The sequence below is a fragment of the Stomoxys calcitrans genome, chromosome 3, assembly GCF_963082655.1.
Source record: "Stomoxys calcitrans chromosome 3, idStoCalc2.1, whole genome shotgun sequence".
In the NCBI taxonomy this organism is placed as follows: domain Eukaryota; kingdom Metazoa; phylum Arthropoda; class Insecta; order Diptera; family Muscidae; genus Stomoxys; species Stomoxys calcitrans.
In genome coordinates this window covers 139,902,807-139,920,644 of record NC_081554.1, presented here as the reverse complement: position 1 = coordinate 139,920,644, position 17,838 = coordinate 139,902,807, and the positions used below count along the sequence as shown (strand labels likewise).

The 17,838-nt window shown below is 44.4% G+C and overlaps 1 protein-coding gene across 1 annotated transcript; it reads right to left on the bottom strand.

The window, feature by feature from the left end:
- Positions 1-13,677: 13,677 nt before the first annotated feature.
- LOC131995798 (histone H4-like) lies at positions 13,678-14,060 on the bottom strand. Its single transcript, XM_059364896.1, has one exon. The coding sequence runs from the start codon at positions 14,055-14,057 to the stop codon at positions 13,746-13,748; it is 312 nt and encodes a 103-aa protein (XP_059220879.1). The 5' UTR covers positions 14,058-14,060; the 3' UTR covers positions 13,678-13,745.
- Between the last annotated feature and the right edge of the window lie 3,778 nt (positions 14,061-17,838).

Genomic DNA, 17,838 nt, shown 5'->3' with positions numbered 1-17,838 from the left:
AATTAGAGGTGGCAAAAATCACAGGAAATACAGGAAAATAGATAGTAGAAAGATAGACAATGATCACATAGAAAATACTGTAACAAAATTAAAATATTATAAAACACATGTTAAACCAAAGAAGCAATACCAAGACAGAGACAATCCGACAATAACTACATAGAAATAACTTTCAATTCTTTCCAGGCTATGGACCGGATACTGATATTGACTTTAATTACAACTATTACGGCTCAAACGATGGACATCCAGGACTTAACTAACAATAACGGATACGTACCAATAAAGACAGGAGAATTCAGACCTATTGAATATTATAGTAAAATCTTACACATCTTGAATCTGACCGAATACGAACGCACACTGGATATTATAACGGAAAACATCAATGCCCTCAGAATGACTACATTTAATAATAAACCCCTTTTAGACACAATTGATAAGAACTTTGAATTACTTCAAGTTAAAGTTGATAATTTACATCCTCGTCTTAAATCAAAACGCGGACTAGCGAATATAATAGGAAAAGGACTTAAACTAATAGCAGGAACAATGGATAGTGACGACGAATTAGAAATAGAAGACAAACTTAAATCTCTCAATGACAGACAAATTAATCTGACTGGAAAATTAAATACATTTACACAAGTTAATAATTTTCTATCCTTACAAATACAAAACATAACAAACCATATAAATCGACAACAATACAAAATCGGCAAATACTTAGACGATTTCAAAAACATCCTTCAAAACAAGATAGCTACGCTAGAAGACGAATTTACGTACATGACACAAATTTACCAAATAAATAACGACATTCTCTTATTCAAAGACCATATAGATGATATAGGACAGATAATATTTTCTAGTAAATTAGGAATAATCCCTTCAAACATCCTAACCAAAACAGAACTAGACCTCATAACCGACTTTGACAGCTATAAGGATATTAAAGTTTCAGTTGCATTTCATAACGAAAGTTTAGTAATTATTCTACAAATTCCACATTTGTCTGAAAACTACTTTTCAAGAATTCAGTTCGAACCAATACCAAATATGTTAAATAAATCTATTATACTCGACACAAACGAGGTATTAGTTGACTTAAACAATAATATATTCGAAAATAATGTGAAAAACAAATTAATGAAAAATATGATAAAAGTAAACAACGAATGTCTAAAGAATATTTTACTATTTGAAGAGGCAAATTGCCCAATGGAATTTTTGAAAGACACAGAGATAATAGAAATAATTCCAGGTGTCTTAATATTTAAAAATTTTCTTTCAAATATTACTCATAACTGTAACAAAATGAAACTAAAACAAACTGGAAATTTTATAATCAAATTTGAAAACTGCCAAATTGATGCTTTAAATAAAACATATATGAATGTAAACATAAAAATTTATGATAAAATCATTTTACCCAATATTTTAACAAAGGTTAAAGAAACCGAACATTTTACACTGAATAATATAAAACTCGAATCCCTTTTCATGGAACAAATAAAATATAAAAATAACCTAGATCAAATCATTTACCATAACAATAAATTTACAATAATAAGTAACAGTATCGATGTAATAATAGTAATATGTATAATAACTATATGCGTAATGTTAATTTCTAAATCCAAACAAAAATTTGTAATTTCGTCGGAGCCTCATACTAACGGTGGGGGTGTTACGACATCAAAAATAGAAATTATATAAAAACAAACAAATTACAATTAAAACTACAAATCAGCAAAATTATTTGGAACGACATTTAAGATTCCAAATAATTTTATACATTCGATTTTGTTATTTCCAAAATTCCAAATAATTTTATACATTAAATTTTATTATTTCCAAAATCGGATATGTCATCACAAAATATTTTGCATCAACCCAATTGTTAAATTGTTTGTAACGACAATGTTGCGATTCCAAATAATTTCACTCTTTCAATAAAAATGCTTTGTAAGACATTTTGAATCCAACACTTAAAATTCCATAGACTTTTATAACACTGTTTCGTTCCCAACAACGATGGAAGCAGGAAACGAAACAGACTTAACAAATAAGCAAGAACCAAAAACGCTTTGTAAGATATTTTTAAGTAACATAAGTCATTGTGGACAACTAACATGTAGAATGAAATAACATTAATAAAATAGAATTATTCTCACCTCCAAATCGCTTGGACGTTTTTTTATTTTGAGTTGCCCTATCGAAATAATCGAAGGGATTACGATTCAATTTTTTTTATTTCAATATCGAGTTGAAATAATAAGTCTTTACCACTGGCTTTTGGAGGCATTTTCACTTGGTTTTTTTTTTAAGTCACACAAACACTTTTAACACTGTTCACGATTTTGTGTGTTTGATGGCGTTTCATATAGCCGTTTATTTTTTCCAAAATTCAAATTCATTTACAGAGATTTTGCTAATATCTAATTGAATCTATAAATTTTACAAAGTACTTAAAAAATTCCCTCGTACGACAACTTCAAGTTATTATGCGGTAGCCGGCTCTTGACCGTGACTTCAAATTCCGTCAAAAATCAAAATCAAAATTAACCTCGAGTTACAAAAAAGAAATATTTCATAGAACCAAAAATAGGGGTGTGTTACTTAAATCTAAATCTTAAACCTAAATAACTATATACGGAAAGAATAAATATAATCTTAATTCTAGAGTAATTCTAAATAACTATTTACAATATGTACAAGGCTGGGATCACTGAGTTGTGTCGTACACTGTGTCCTGAAAATCAAAACTGTTATGTCTTCTATGGTAAAATAGAAGGACTTCACCATCATATAAGAGGTTTTCCTCATTCAGTCTAGGCAGTGCAGCCGGTGAAAAGTACGTTCTGTTTAGGAGTACATTCCTGTCATCATTGGAGGAGAGATGGTCAGACACCATCCCATTGCCCACATCGCCGCATCGTCCCAGAAATCCAATGGCGCCCCGCACCATCCATACGTCGATACGGGGAGTCCCCGCTCCATCATATATCGCCCTGCACGAAGGGCGACTAACCGAACCATCCCTCCTAACTATCGTCCGCAGCCCCAAGCACGAGCGCAAAGCCCGCCTCTCCCAAGCCCTGACCCTCTCCATCTGCGCCGAAGATATGCCGAACCATATCGGAAAGGCATATGAAACCACCGGTCTGATCACTTGACGATAAATCAAGAGCTTCACGGCCGACGATAGACCCCTTCTCATCCGAAACAGGCGGTGATAGCCGAAATAGACCCTCCTCGCCCTGTCCAGCGCGTAATCAACGTGATTGCGGAATTCCAGTCTGGAGTCAAAAACGACCCCCAGATACTTAATCGTGCCAGTAACTGCCACGTTATCGACCCCGATGCGGACCACGGGAACGTATCGTCGAAAATTAGGGTAAGTGGTGCCAGTCCTGCCCCTAAAAACCATAGCGGAGCATTTCGCCGGGTTTAGCCTAAGCCTCCATCTAGTGAAATAACCACACAACTCACCCAAAAACATGTTAACATTCCTGTTAACAATAGAAGCCCTGGGGCCAGAGAAGGCCAACATGACGTCATCCGCGTACGCCAGCAGCATGCCACCTGAAGGAGGGGCTGGAATGTCATGGACAAACAAATTGTACAACATCGGCCCGAGGATGGAGCCTTGGGGGACGCCAGATCGAACTGGCCGATCTGAAGAAGATTGCTCACCTACCCTTACACAAAAACTCCGACCGTGGAGAAAGCTTGCGACCACCCTACACACCTGTCTGCCAAATCCAAGGCCCCTAAGCTTAAAAAGCAGGCCGTCGTGCCAAACGGAATCAAAGGCCTTGGAAATATCAAGGCCTACCGCAATCGTCCCGTACTTCCTATCAAATCCCCTAGTCACGTAGCTCGTGAAAACGCCTAAAGCGTGTGTGGTGGAATGGTCCGGCCTGAAACCAAACTGACCATCCGGCAGAATACCTCTGTCCTCAACGACCCTGGCAATCCTCCTCAAAATGAACGACTCAAAGAGTCTCCCAAACGTCGACAGAAGAGAAACAGGCCTATAGCCAGAGCGATCTCGCCGATCAGACCCCGGTTTCGGTATCGGAACAACTACAGCGGTCTTCCAGGCGGGAGGAAAATACCCCAAATTCAGGCAGTGGTTAAACAAGACGCACAGAAAAGTGAAAATCACATTGCCGGCTCTCTTGAGCGCAATATCCGGGACTCCATCAACACCGGAGGACCTCTTGGACGACCAAGAGGAAAGGGCCGAACCAATGCAAGATGGTTTTACAAAAAGACCATCTTCCCACAAGGACCTATCAGCCACAGCAGTGCCGTTAGCAGGGAACGAACCAGAAAATTCAACCAGGGGAGACGCATCAACAAGATCTTCTGCAACCTCATGGACCTGTCTTTCGAACTCGCCGTCAGACGGGGGAAAGCCCGTTACCAAATCGACTTGAACATGGTCCGCAAGAGCCTCCGCCTTGGAAAGATCATCAGTCAATACACTCCCGTCAGAGGACGTCAGGTCTCCAATAGGTTCCCTATTGGATAGGCCCGCGGCCCTCTTGACCTGAGAGTATGAACGACCATCGATCCTAATACGTCCAAGTCGGCGGCTCATGCGGTCCCGTTCGAAGGAGTCAATGGACTCGCGAATCACCCTAGACAGGTGTCTGATGTCAGTGCGCAAAAGCCCGCGGCGCTCTGGATCAGCCGATCCGCGCAGCGCCCGACATAGGGCCCTACGCTCATAAATGAGCCTGAGAATCCAGCCCGGTAAGAACATCCTTGTCCTCTCCACGGGAACCCTAGGGACCGAAGCCTCGATCGCGGAGCGAAATACCATTCCAAGTCCCTCAACACAATCATCAATCTCCTGTGTAGTCACGTTCCTGTCTACCGGAAGAGAAATAGGCGACAGCCCCTCACCCAGACGAGCCCTGTAGCGACGGACATGCATTCTGCTAAAATCGAGGAAAGTCCTGGGATTCCTTATCTCAAGTCGCCCTATACCTAGAGTCACCTGGATCGCCCTATGATCTGACTCGAAATCAAATGCTCTCGACAATCCCCCATCGCCCGTGAGTGGAACACCAGGAGTCAACAAAAAGAAGTCTATGTAAGTCCCCCCGGATGCATTCGGTCTCGTCGGTCTATCGCACCGGCACGTCGCAAAATCAGGGTAGTCAAGTAAAAACCTGGCCAGCCGCCTTCCCCTGGGGTCCACCTCCGTGCCACCCCAGGACGGGTGTTTAGCATTGAGGTCTGCTCCAACCACAACCTCGCCAGACTCGTGCAGCTCCATAATCGACTCCAAATCCGATGGTATCAAGGGTTCACCAGGACGAAGATAAAGCGAAACAAAGGCAACTGAACCGCCATCCCTCGTAAAAACCCTCGCAGCGCAGGATTCTATGCCTCCTGTCCGAATATGTATCCTCTCACTGCGAAAAGAACTCCGCACAAGTACCGCAGTGCCACCGCCGCGTGACTGTCTATCCTGTCTGAAAACATCATATCCCTCCAATTCAAAGCGGTGCCTACTGGAAAGCTTATGTTCCGCCAACAAAATCACATCAGGTCCATGGTCGTCAACAAAAATCTTCAAAAAATGTCTCCTGCGTAAGGACACACAAGAGTTGATGTTCAGAAAAACACACTTAAATAAACTACACATCGCAGAGGAAGCGCAAGAAGGCCGTAATGGCCCCCGACTCACCATGCTCCCTAACAAGGCCTGCATACCTTGGTGCAAATTCCCTCATCCTAGCGAAAACTGAAACGAAGTCGCCGCCCAATATTCGCTGACAGTCCGCAAAGATATCCGCACCGCCGGCGGATGTGGGGGCACCAGACGGTGCCGAGCGCGCGCTTGGCCGTGCAGCGGACGCGTAGGAAAGTCCTCTCACCCTATTCGACCTAGACATATCCCTATTCCTGATCTCCTCTCTCTTCTCTGCCATCCTGGCAACCATTCTTACACGAATGGGACATCCCCTCGAGCCAGCAGTATGGCCCTCAACACCACAATTCACGCAACTCACTGGCACCACCTCATACCTCGTAACCCTTCCCGTCTCCGGATCGGTAACCTCCTTCCCTTCCAAATCCTTGGGCGGAACCGGACACGCCCCGCGTTCATGTGGCTGGCTGCATTTACAGCAGCGAAATGGCAAACCGCAGTTGTCGGACACATGGCCATACCTTTGGCAATTATAACATTGGACGGGATCACGGGCCCTGTCCCTACGGAAAGTGACCCTGCAATGCAACATCCTTTTCACCCCATAGAGGAGACCCAAATCGGTGGACCTTCCCACCCTAAGAAGCCACAAGTTCCCTGAAAGGTTAACCAAACCCCGCACATCGACCGGGAACCCAAGGCCGCCCAAACACTCCTCGACCTCTTCCTTAGAAAACTCCCCAGAAAGCCCCTCAATAACAACGGAATAGGGCAACAAATCCTTAGGCGTATGGGTGGTGAACTTATACCGCCTCTCCTTCAACATACTCTTAATCTTCTCAAAGGAATTTATACCCCTTACCCTCAAACTTATGCAACTTTTTCTTACCAATCTGATGGTGAAGTCCTTCGTGTTCAGGGATCTTGACACAATCGTGCATAACTCTCTTACACCTACATCATAAACCATAAACGCAGGCATGGTTCCATTGTCTTCTCTATCCGCTGTGGCCGGTTGGCCCGTAGCAGGGGTCTTCACAGCTGGGGGGACAGCATTCTTCTTCACTGCCGGTATCTTCGGTACAGCACCAGTCTTTGCGGGGTGCGCAACATCTCTTAACGGGAGCGTTTCTTCATTCTTCTTCTCTTTCGGAATTCGCTTGGCCTTTACCAGGGAGAAGGCTCCATCGTTCAACGCAGTGCCGGGGTTTTCGGCTACCCCGGCCGACAAATCATTCGTATCCATATCCTCGACTGAGATATGGACGCCATCATCAGCTGAATTGCCAGCAGCTATGCCCTTTGTGGTGTGGGCACTAGCTGAAGCATTATGTGAATTCATGCCCTTTGTAGCTTGGGCAACAATCACTCGACCATCAGAAGCATTACTAAAATTTTGCTTTGCACTGGCCATCATTGCCATTTCCATTTCGGCCATTTTCGTTCGTAGGGCCAAAATTACAGCCCCATCTCTGCGGGCATTCTCCTCAAGGCGTGCAATCGTTGCCTTGAGTTCATCCACCAAGCATCCCATCTTTAGGCTCTCGTAAATGTCGCTATCAGACTTCTTCTTTCTTCGCTTGCGACTAGCCTCATCCATTTTTTGGATGACCTCGTTGACCGTCTCATTCTTTGGCTTCTCTGCATCCTCTGCCTCTTCAATTTCTTCTTCTTCTTCTTCGTCATCCCTTTTCTCAGGCTGACCTTCCATTTTAACACCACAATCACTGGCCAGTGGCCCACAAAAATGTTCAAATCTGCCAACCACTGTAGGTTTTTAATATTTCTTTTATGTTTATTTTCAAAAATCACTTTTTGCCAAATCAAGTTCGTATCTTGAGTCTATGATCTGTCACTCAACGGCTATTGCTTCTTTGCTGCTTTACCACTGGCTTTTGGAGGCATTTTCACTTGGTTTTTTTTTTAAGTCACACAAACACTTTTAACACTGTTCACGATTTTGTGTGTTTGATGGCTTACTCGGAATATTTAATACTGAGAAGCCGCCCCCTCCCAAGGCGACGAAGGCATCTACATCTTCTGCTGGTGCACTGGCAGCACCAACTAACATGACTACAGTGACGACGACTGATAAATCGCCTGCTCCCAAGGCAACGAAGACATCATTTGGCTCTGGAGGAGTTAACACCGGTGCCGTTCCAAGGGCTCCGGCACCTGTTGGTTCTAGTGATACGACTATGGCTAAGGGCGTCTCTGGGAGACTCCTTCCGGCGATAACCCTCTATAATGTAGGTGTTAGAGAGGCAACGACGATTTTGTTGCGCCATTTGAAGAAGGAAGAATTCGTCATTAAGTTGGCAGGTAAGTCATCGATTTCTATAAGAGTTAGAGGGCTTGAGAATTTTGAGAGGATCAAGGGGCTGCTCAAGGAACGTGGGTATGAGGCACATACGCACACCCCTAGGGAACTGTTGCCTTACTCTATTTTGATTGTTGGGCTGTCCAGGGAGTTCACGAAGGATGAGGTGCGGGATTTCTTCTCCTCGCTTGAATTTAAGGTCGTATTTTTGGATGCGACCAATGTGTCACCGGACAAGTGGGTTGTCCGCCTTGGTAGGGACACGGATGTTGAGAGGCTGTACAAGGTTGACTTGATGCTCCACTGCAAGGTAGTTTTGCGTAAGAGTAAGGGCCGTGACATAACACAATGCTTCAACTGCCAGAGATTTTCCCATGTGTCTGCGAATTGTACCATGAGGTGCCGCTGCGTCAAGTGCGCTGGTTCACACGGCCCCGGTAATTGTGGGGTACCGCCTAAGGGGCAGGAGGCCGACGAAGGACAGCAGTCTACCGAAGCTGGCGATAGCCAACTGCGGTGTGCGAACTGTGACGTGGCTGGTCATGCGGCCAGCTCACGCACCTGCCCAAGTCGCCAGGCTCTTCTGAGGAAAGTGACCGAAAGGAAGCAGGTGGCTCAGGATAAAGCCAGGGCCCGAACTACTCGGTTGAGTAATTTGAACTCAGGCGTATCCTATGCTTCGGCTGCTCGGTCACACCTCGGCGCCCCACAATCCCGCGCCCCCCAGCGCGCTGCTCACATCGAGGATTTTTCGGCTCGCGACCGATACTTGCCTAACCCCTTGGGGGTCCCGCGTCCTGGTATGGAGGATATTCACCGCCGCGGCAGGACTATTGCTGAGTCCTGTCGGGACTACTATGGAAGGGATCTGATGTCGGTGATGGCCAGTATCAGGGAGTTTGGTCCTGAGTTTGACAGGCTGGAGAGAGAAGGGAACGGCCCCAGTTCGTTGTTGGGCCTTCTTATCAATATACAGGGTTTCTAATGTTGAACGCCATTTTTATTAATGTGAATTCACTTGTTTCGTTGAGCAAGAGACACTTCCTTCGTTTATTTATAGATGAGCATTGCCCGGATATTTTACTGATCGCTGAACATCGATTCTCTAACAGGCATAGATTCTCCATGGATGGTTATGTGGTTTATAGGCAGAACAGGGAGGCAGGTGCTGGTGGTGGCACGGCGGTTTTAGTAAGGGAAACCTTTAGGTCTGAACAGGTTGTGATTGGTACTGGCCTGATTGAGTCTTGTGCCAGCAGAGTTTGGAGGTCGGATGGTTAGTCGGTGGTTTTTGTGTCGATGTACTTGCGCCCGCAGTTTGAGCTTAGAATTGGTGATTTGGATTCCTTGGTCGCCTTGGCTGGTACTGATGAAGTTTTGATAGGTTGCGATTTGAATGCTAAGCATCCCGCCTGGGGAGGGGCCGAGGCAGACTCTAGGGGTCGTTTACTTCATAGATTCCTTATCGATTCTCCGGAATTTGACACGGGTCCCACCGACGAACCGACCAGACCGAATGGCTCGGGTGGGTCGCACATTGATTTATTTCTTTGGACCCCCGGCATACCTCCGGGGGATGGAACTCCTCTGATGACACATGACTTTGAATCGGACCATAGGGCGGTCCGTTTTCCCCTTGCCTTGATTGATCTGCAACCGCGTGAGCCCACGACTTTTTTCAATTTCCCAAAGATGAATGTCCGCCGCTTCAGGCGACTTTTAGGAGATCGTCTACCGGCCATTTCTCTTCCGACTGACTCGAATGTGACCCGCGAGATGATTGATGTTTGCATAGAAGACCTTTCCTCTGCTTTTGGCGAGTCTATTGCGGGCTCCACACCAAGGATTACCCCCCGGTCCGCTTCCCTTGGCCCGTTGCCGTCGCATATATTACGATTTATCCAGGAGCGTAAACGTCTGCGTAGAGTGTTGCATAGGTCTGGGGATCCCGGACGCCATCTCATTCTCCGTGCGGATATCCGAAACCTGGGCAGGATTAATGAGGGTGCCATATACAACTACGGGAAGGACCGTATGAGGGAGCGATTGGAGCGGATACGGGTCAACTCCTGGACGTACGGAAAGGTGAAGTCCGCTGCAGGTCTTGCCGCTAGGGAGCGCATAGAGGGGATTCGTTCGTCGAATGGATCGATCATCTTTGATGATAGGGGTAAGGCGGAATGTCTCGCTGAGACCCTGGATGGTGTGCAGGATGCGATGGACTCGGTTGACACCTCACTCAGATCCATGGTGGATCGTGCTGTGGCTGATGTGGATGATGGGACGCCGCTGGTGACTTTTTCTAGGGTATTTATGGCTGATGGTTCTACGATTTCAGATAGGTCGGAGTGGAGTAGGGGGGGCTTTGTCTCTTCGGTCCAGGTGCGCGAGATGTTGGTCACCAGACCTTCGAAAAGATCTAGTGGAATTGACGGAGTTCCGGACATTGTATTGAAGAGGACAGATGAATTGGTTCATACCTTTCTCGCTGTCCTCTTCAATCATTGTCTGAATCTTGGCTACTTCCCGGGAGCTTGGAAGAAGGCCATGGTGGTCCCGATTAGGAAACCCGGCGCCGATCCACTCTCTGCCACGGGTTATCGACCTATCTCTTTACTCTCGTCTTTTGGCAAGCTACTTGAGGCGTTTCTTCTCTCCAGGATTAAGGATGTACTTGAGGACAGGAGGATTCTGCGCGATTGCCAGTTCGGCTTTCGGTCTGGCCTTGGGACCTCGCACGCACTTGTAGCCCTCACCGACTTTGTTGTTGGGGGCTTCGAGAAGAGGTGGGGTTCCATTGCGATCAGTTTGGATTTTTCCAAGGCGTTCGACACGGTCTGGCACAACGGCCTTCTTTATAAGCTCCAGTCCTTTGGCTTTGGTCATCAGACATGTAGGATGATAGCAAGCTTCCTTCGGGGGCGCGTATATAGGGTTAAAGTCGGCGAGGAGATGTCTGTGCAGCGCCACGTTTCAGCAGGGGTGCAGCAAGGTTCTCTGCTGGGACCGGTGTTGTACAACATCTTCGTTTGCGACATTCCTGCACCCCCCGAAAGGTGCTTGCTTTTGACCTACGCGGATGACGTATTGGTGGTGAGTTCTGGTCCAAGGGCCAGCACGGTTACCGGACGGCTCAATGCGTACCTTGCGTCTCTGCATGGCTATTTCAAAGACTGGGGCCTGAGGCTCAATGTTGGTAAGTGTGTGGCAGTCGTGTTTAGCGGCAAGTCCAAACGGATTGTCTATCCGAATTTCAGACGCTATGTCCCTGTGCTTCGTATAGGTGGCCGGATTATTCGTGTGCAGGATTCTATGAGGTACTTGGGCGTTGTTTTTCACGGTCGATTCGACTTCTGTAGACATGTTGATTTCGTGCTCTGTAAGGCCAAGTCTGTTTACTTTGGCTACTGCAGACTCCTCGGCATGAGGGGTGGTCTTCCTCCTGATGTAAGGGTTCTGATTTACCGACAGGTAATCAGGCCCATACTTACATACGCCTTTTCCGCCTGGTGTGGTATTTCGTCACACCAGATGGAAAGACTACGTGTATGAGAAAGGAGGATCATTAGGACATGCCTTGGGATGAGGAGACGCGTTGTGGTGGATGGTTCTGTCAGGAGTACACCGTGCAGGCAGATATCCCATATATCTGCCGTTGATTTCCCTAGGATTGATGTGTTTATGGTTAGGAGCGCCCTCAGATACTTTGAAAATTCTCGAGCTTCTAGTAACTTGATTGTTCAAGCTTCTCTTGACCATCCTCCGGACACTTCATCCGAGGTCACTATGAGGCATTTACGCCCGTCAGCCCTTGCCAACTTGAATGATGAAGGGATGCTGTTCTCTGATGACGTCCTGATATTTTACCATAGGAGATGTTCTCGCGGAAGGGGTGCCCCGGAGTCGAGTCGATGTAAATAGTGTACATAGTCTTTAGTTTAGATATCGTTTAGTTTTTAATTTCTTGTATATATTATTTAGGTTTATATTTATGTACTTTTTAGTTTAAGTTACCTTTTTAAGTTTAAATTTTAAGTTTTGAGAGAATTGCCCTTTTTAAGTTTGTGCTAAATTTTCGGGTGACATGATCTAATTTTTTTTTTCTTATGTATTTTAAATGAAGAGTGTGATGTATATTGCTACTCCTGTTGTATTCAACTGAATTTGGAAGACCCTGATATATTTTTTGCTGGGTAATATTGTATACGGAATCTTTATTTTCTAAGGTTGTTTTGTAAATTAAATTTAAGAATTTCATCAATAAAATGGCCTTTTGCAAAAACAAAAACAAAACTGCGAACTAATATCATTTGTGTTTCAGTGCTAAGTGAAGTGAATTAAAAAAATAACTAAAAATGTCTGGTCGTGGTAATGGTGGCAAAGTTAAGGGAAAGGCAAAGTCCCGTTCCAACCGTGCTGGTCTTCAATTCCCCGTCGGTCGCATCCATCGTTTGTTGCGCAAAGGCAACTATGCTGAACGTGTTGGTGCCGGAGCTCCAGTTTACTTGGCTGCTGTCATGGAGTATTTGGCCGCTGAAGTTCTTGAATTGGCTGGCAACGCTGCTCGTGACAACAAGAAGACAAGAATTATCCCCCGTCACTTGCAATTGGCTATCCGTAATGACGAAGAATTGAACAAATTGCTGTCCGGTGTCACCATTGCTCAAGGTGGTGTATTGCCAAACATCCAAGCTGTTCTCTTGCCCAAGAAGACCGAAAAGAAGGCTTAAATTATCTACGAGCATCAAAGAAAAAATGTAAATACAGGCCATCGTATAAATCAACAACAACAATCCGTCCTTTTCAGGACGACAAAAATTTTTTTAAAAGAGAAAAAACTATATCAAACCTTATTTTATCAAGAAAATTTACTTAAAAAATAGTTTTAAATAATAAATAAAATTTTAATTGTAGTTAAATTTAAAAAAAAATATTTTTTGGTCGATTTTTTTTTCAGTGGATTTGGTAATTTGCTAGCAATTTCGTTATTCGAAATTTCCTTAAACAATCCTGTTTTAGGCGTAAATACAAAAAAAATCTGCCATCTATTGTTTATAGGTAAACATTTTCAAATATGTTTACATCTTATCGACTATTGCAGGTCTTTTAATATACATGTCATAATTATCAGTTATCAATTATCATGTATCAACATTTCGCCTTTTTGCATACATTAACATAATAAGAATTTAGTTTTATCGACCCTACTCAAGATTATCGGCATTTAATAGGAGCAATGTTACCATTAGGGTACTGTAAAAACTATTTATTTTACATTTGAATATCACATGGTAATCATTGTTCATTTTCTGATGCTAAAAAAAATTGGCATATGTAATAACAAAACATCGAAACGAAGTATCTACGATCGTCCCTCTTCGTACATTTGTGACAAAGTTAGCAGCTCCAAGCAAAGGAAACATTTAATGGTAGTATATGCGTGCATTTTGGTATCTGTGTGTATGTATGCTTTTTAGTGTTGTATACCATCGTTTCATCGTATTGTTCTAATGGCGTCGGTTTTAGTTTCGTCATGTATGTATGTATATTACAGAAGCTACATTTTTGCCGACGGCAAATTGAAAAATGGTAATATTTATTTTCAAATAAATTTTGTGTATTTTTTTTTTTTAGTAAAAATTTATAACAAGAAATATCTCTTTTTAAATATGTTTTGTGGTCCTGAAAAGGACCGATTGTTTTAGTTTTAAAGTTTTTAAAATTTTCTCCAAAATAGCGTCAAGATAATGTTTAACCGCCGAAACCGTACAAAGTGCGGCCTTGTCTCTTCAAAGCGTAGACGACATCCATAGCGGTGACGGTTTTACGCTTAGCGTGTTCAGTGTAGGTGACAGCATCACGAATAACGTTTTCCAAAAACACCTTCAGGACACCACGGCTTTCTTCGTAAATCAATCCAGAGATACGCTTTACACCGCCACGACGAGCCAAACGTCTGATTGCAGGCTTGGTGATACCTTGGATGTTATCACGCAACACTTTACGATGACGTTTAGCGCCACCTTTTCCCAAGCCTTTGCCACCTTTACCACGACCAGTCATTTTTTCACTTTATAAATTAAATTCACTTCACAAGATATGCACAAGAACTAATACTTACCATGCTGCGATACCTCATATTTATACAAAATCCGCTCTGAATTTACTACATACACATACGCTTCGATCTATCTTCGGGGTTGTTCGTATACACTTCGTGTGTACAGATACAAATGTTGAAGCATATACGCAGCACACACCCTTTTTGGAAACTGTAGCCCGCCAAATTTTTTCTATAAATATCGGGAATCGCTCCGTAAGGCAACTAACTATTCAGTGATTGGCATTTGAAGTGTGAACATCGTAAGCCAGCAGTGAAAGAGGCGGATAATAATAAAGTGTAAAATAAAATAAGATAAAGTTTGATAACAAAAATTTTAATCTAAAGGTGGTGAATTTTGGACATCTTAAGTGCCATTGTGTGAAGCGCTAGTAGTCACCAGTGCTGCGCAAAAACTTGATTTTGCCAATATTGGTATACTAAAATTTGAGAAGCAAGAGAAGATTGTCGACGTCCCTAGCGATCATGAGAATCGCATAGGAGGCGTCAGGATGAAGAAAATGGAAAACCTAAGCGAAGTAGTGCTAGTGCAACAAATTCAGTCGCTAGCTACGAATTTTCTCGCAAAAGTGAGAAAAGGAGGTCAAGCGAGAAAGACCATCATTATGAAAGCCTGAGATATGAAGCAAGGATAAGGGAACAGGCGAAGCAGATTGAAGTCTTGACATCAGACTACAAAAGAGCACAGGAGAAACTTGTGGAAATTGAAAATGAAAAATTGAATGCGGCAAAGCGCATCGACGATTTGGAAGCCAAGCTAAACGTGCTTACCAAGGAATTGGCTGGCAAAAATGTCAACGTCAGCCTACATATCCCGAATGAGTGGGTTGCAGATAGCACTCCAACAAATAATAATAAGAAGGTAGATTGGCATGCCGACACCAATCTAATGGAAGATAATGGCATAGTGCAAGGCCGTAGCACTATGGAATCGGAGATAGGCCGAGAGGCTCCGATGGAAGAAGAGATGATGACCAATGAGACTGTGGTACCAAGTCAAGGAGGCGAAGAGGTTGCTTTCAAAGAGGTGCGGAACAAACGCAATACCGGAGCAATCCCAAAGACGACCCGAAAGATGACCAATGATGGAACTGAGAAGACTAAGAATGAGGGGAAATCAGGTAAGGCCACCCCACCCATAATTAAGGTTTATGATGTAAATGTGAAGGATTTTACTAAGAAGATAACCGAGGTCTTAGGTCACAGCATTTTTACGCTGAATATGATCAATAGAAATTTGATAGGTTTGATGGTAGGGACGGTCCAGGACCATTCCAAGGTCAAGCAATATTTAGAGAACGAGAAGATTTCATTCTTCACATTTACACCTAAGAATTTGAGGCCATACTCTCTGGTGGTAAAAGGACTATCAGACACGTTTGATGAGGATGATCTCAAGGAGTTCATAGAGGGGAGACAGCTCGATGTGAAGATTACCAATGTTAAAAAAGGGGAATGGTGGTAGATGGATCGTGCAGCTGGACAGGGAGTCTGATGTGGGCGCTTTTAAGAAACTTAGGTATCTCTTGAACAGCAGGGTGTCAATAGGCAGATACAGGAGGAAAGGCATAACGCAATGCAGGAACTGCCAGAGATATGGGCATGCATCGATGAATTGCAGTATGCCTTATAGATGTGTTAAGTGTGGAGAAGGTCATGGCCCTGGTAAGTGTGTGGTGCCAAAGAAGGGTCAGGAGAACAAGGAGGTGGTCAGAACCGATCCTGATACAGGTCAGGTGGTGAGGACAGTGGAGCACCCGGTGAGGTGCGTGAATTGCGGGGTCGAGGGCCATGTGGCTAGTGCGAAGGAGTGCCCGGTTCGGCTCGAGATCTTGAGAAGGAAGACAGAGAGGAGGAATGTGGTGGTCAATGTTCCGCCACCCACTATAATGGCACCCATACGGAAGGTTGGTGTCCCAGATCGAGAGAATGAGGCATCATATGCAGGTGCTTTGAGAGGTACATCGAAGGAAATCAGGGCACCAGTACCGGCGACCAGGGGTATTGGTGAGACAGTAGGACAGACGATGCAGTTTTTCGATAAGGAATGCGAGAGACTTTTGGGCGGTGATTTTCTTACAGCCTTTAGGAAAGTTGAAGGGTATCTTGCGGATTACAAGAGGCTGAGAACGGACGAGGAAAGGACGCGCGCCATGGTGGGACTTATGGCGGCACTAGTCATGGGGAAGTAATGACTCTTAAGTATATTTTTATTAACGTGAATTCTCTTGTGTCTCGGTTCAAGAGACACTATATGCAATTATTTTTGGAACGACATAGACCCGATGTGCTGCTAGTTGCAGAACATAAGTTGACGGTGAGGAACAGGATATCGTTTAAGGGATATAAGTTATTTGTTGGAAATAGGAGAAACGGACGCGGAGGGGGCACGGCCATTTTTATGAGAGAGGGGATGAAAGGAGAGAGGATATCGGCTGATTTAGGAGCTATAGAGGCCACCATTATTAGACTGGGTACGTCAGGTGGTAGAAGTTGCATTGTTGCATCCCTTTATTTAAGAATACACGATAAGTTAAGTGAGACGGATCTCGAGGCATTGACAGAGGTGATTGGTACGGATGAGGCGATAATAGGTGCAGACCTGAACGCGAGGCACTATAGATGGGGGGATACTGCTGTTAATGGCAATGGTAGGATATTGGCAGGATGGTTAGATCAGGACCCTGTATTGGAGTTGAGGAGAACATCCGGACCGACGAGGATTGTAACGGAGTCGCGGTCATACATTGATTTTTACCTGGTGACGGCAGGGATAGGAAGGACTGATGAGGAGAGGAATAGAGGGGGTCTTGAGACTTTATACTATGAGTCGGATCATATGGCTGTTCAGTTGGATGTGGAAATGGAGGCCCTGGCCACAGGATCGGCGGCAGAAATATATGACTACACCACCATCCAGGTGGGAACCTTCAATGCCATGCTCATGACTGCCGGACGATCATAACGTTGGCACGAGGGAGATAGATAGGGCTGTGGAAGGGGTAACTAATGCTTTTATATCGGCGATGGAGGGGAGTATCCGTAAATTCAGACTAAATAGAGGAGTAATGAGGCAGTTACCTGATGACATATTAAGTCTTATTGCGCAGAAGAAGACACTAAGACGCAGACTGCACAGGACGGTAGATGGACAAGAGGCAACTACGACTAAGGCCATTGTAAGGGATAGAATCCGTATATTTGAGGAGGACTTATTCCTGAGGCAATTGGAAGGGATTAAACCAGATGATAGGATGTTCCAGAAGATTAGGGCTTTCACTGGAGCCCGAACGAGGAAAGAGATTACGGAGTTAATTGATGATCAGGAGAGAAGAATTGTATCGGATACTGGTATATCTGAGACCTTGGCGGATACTTTCTCCAGAATCCAGGGAGATTCCGGATTGCAAGAGGATGCAGACATTACACTGGAGGAGATATATAGACCGATGACATCGTTTGGGGATTCACACCTTGCAGACGGCAGGAGATTACCTGGAGCTGGCCCACTGCCAGTGCCACTCATTACACCGGAGGAGGTAGGGTCTGTTCTCAGGAGATTGAACAATAAGAAGAGTTCTGGGAATGATAGGATACCCAATTATGTACTGAGGAGAGTAGGCGAAAGGTCTTGGGGACATCTCGCGAGATTATTTAATCATTGCATTAATATAGGATATTTCCCGAGGAAATGGAAGGCGTCGAGGGTGATTCCGATTTTGA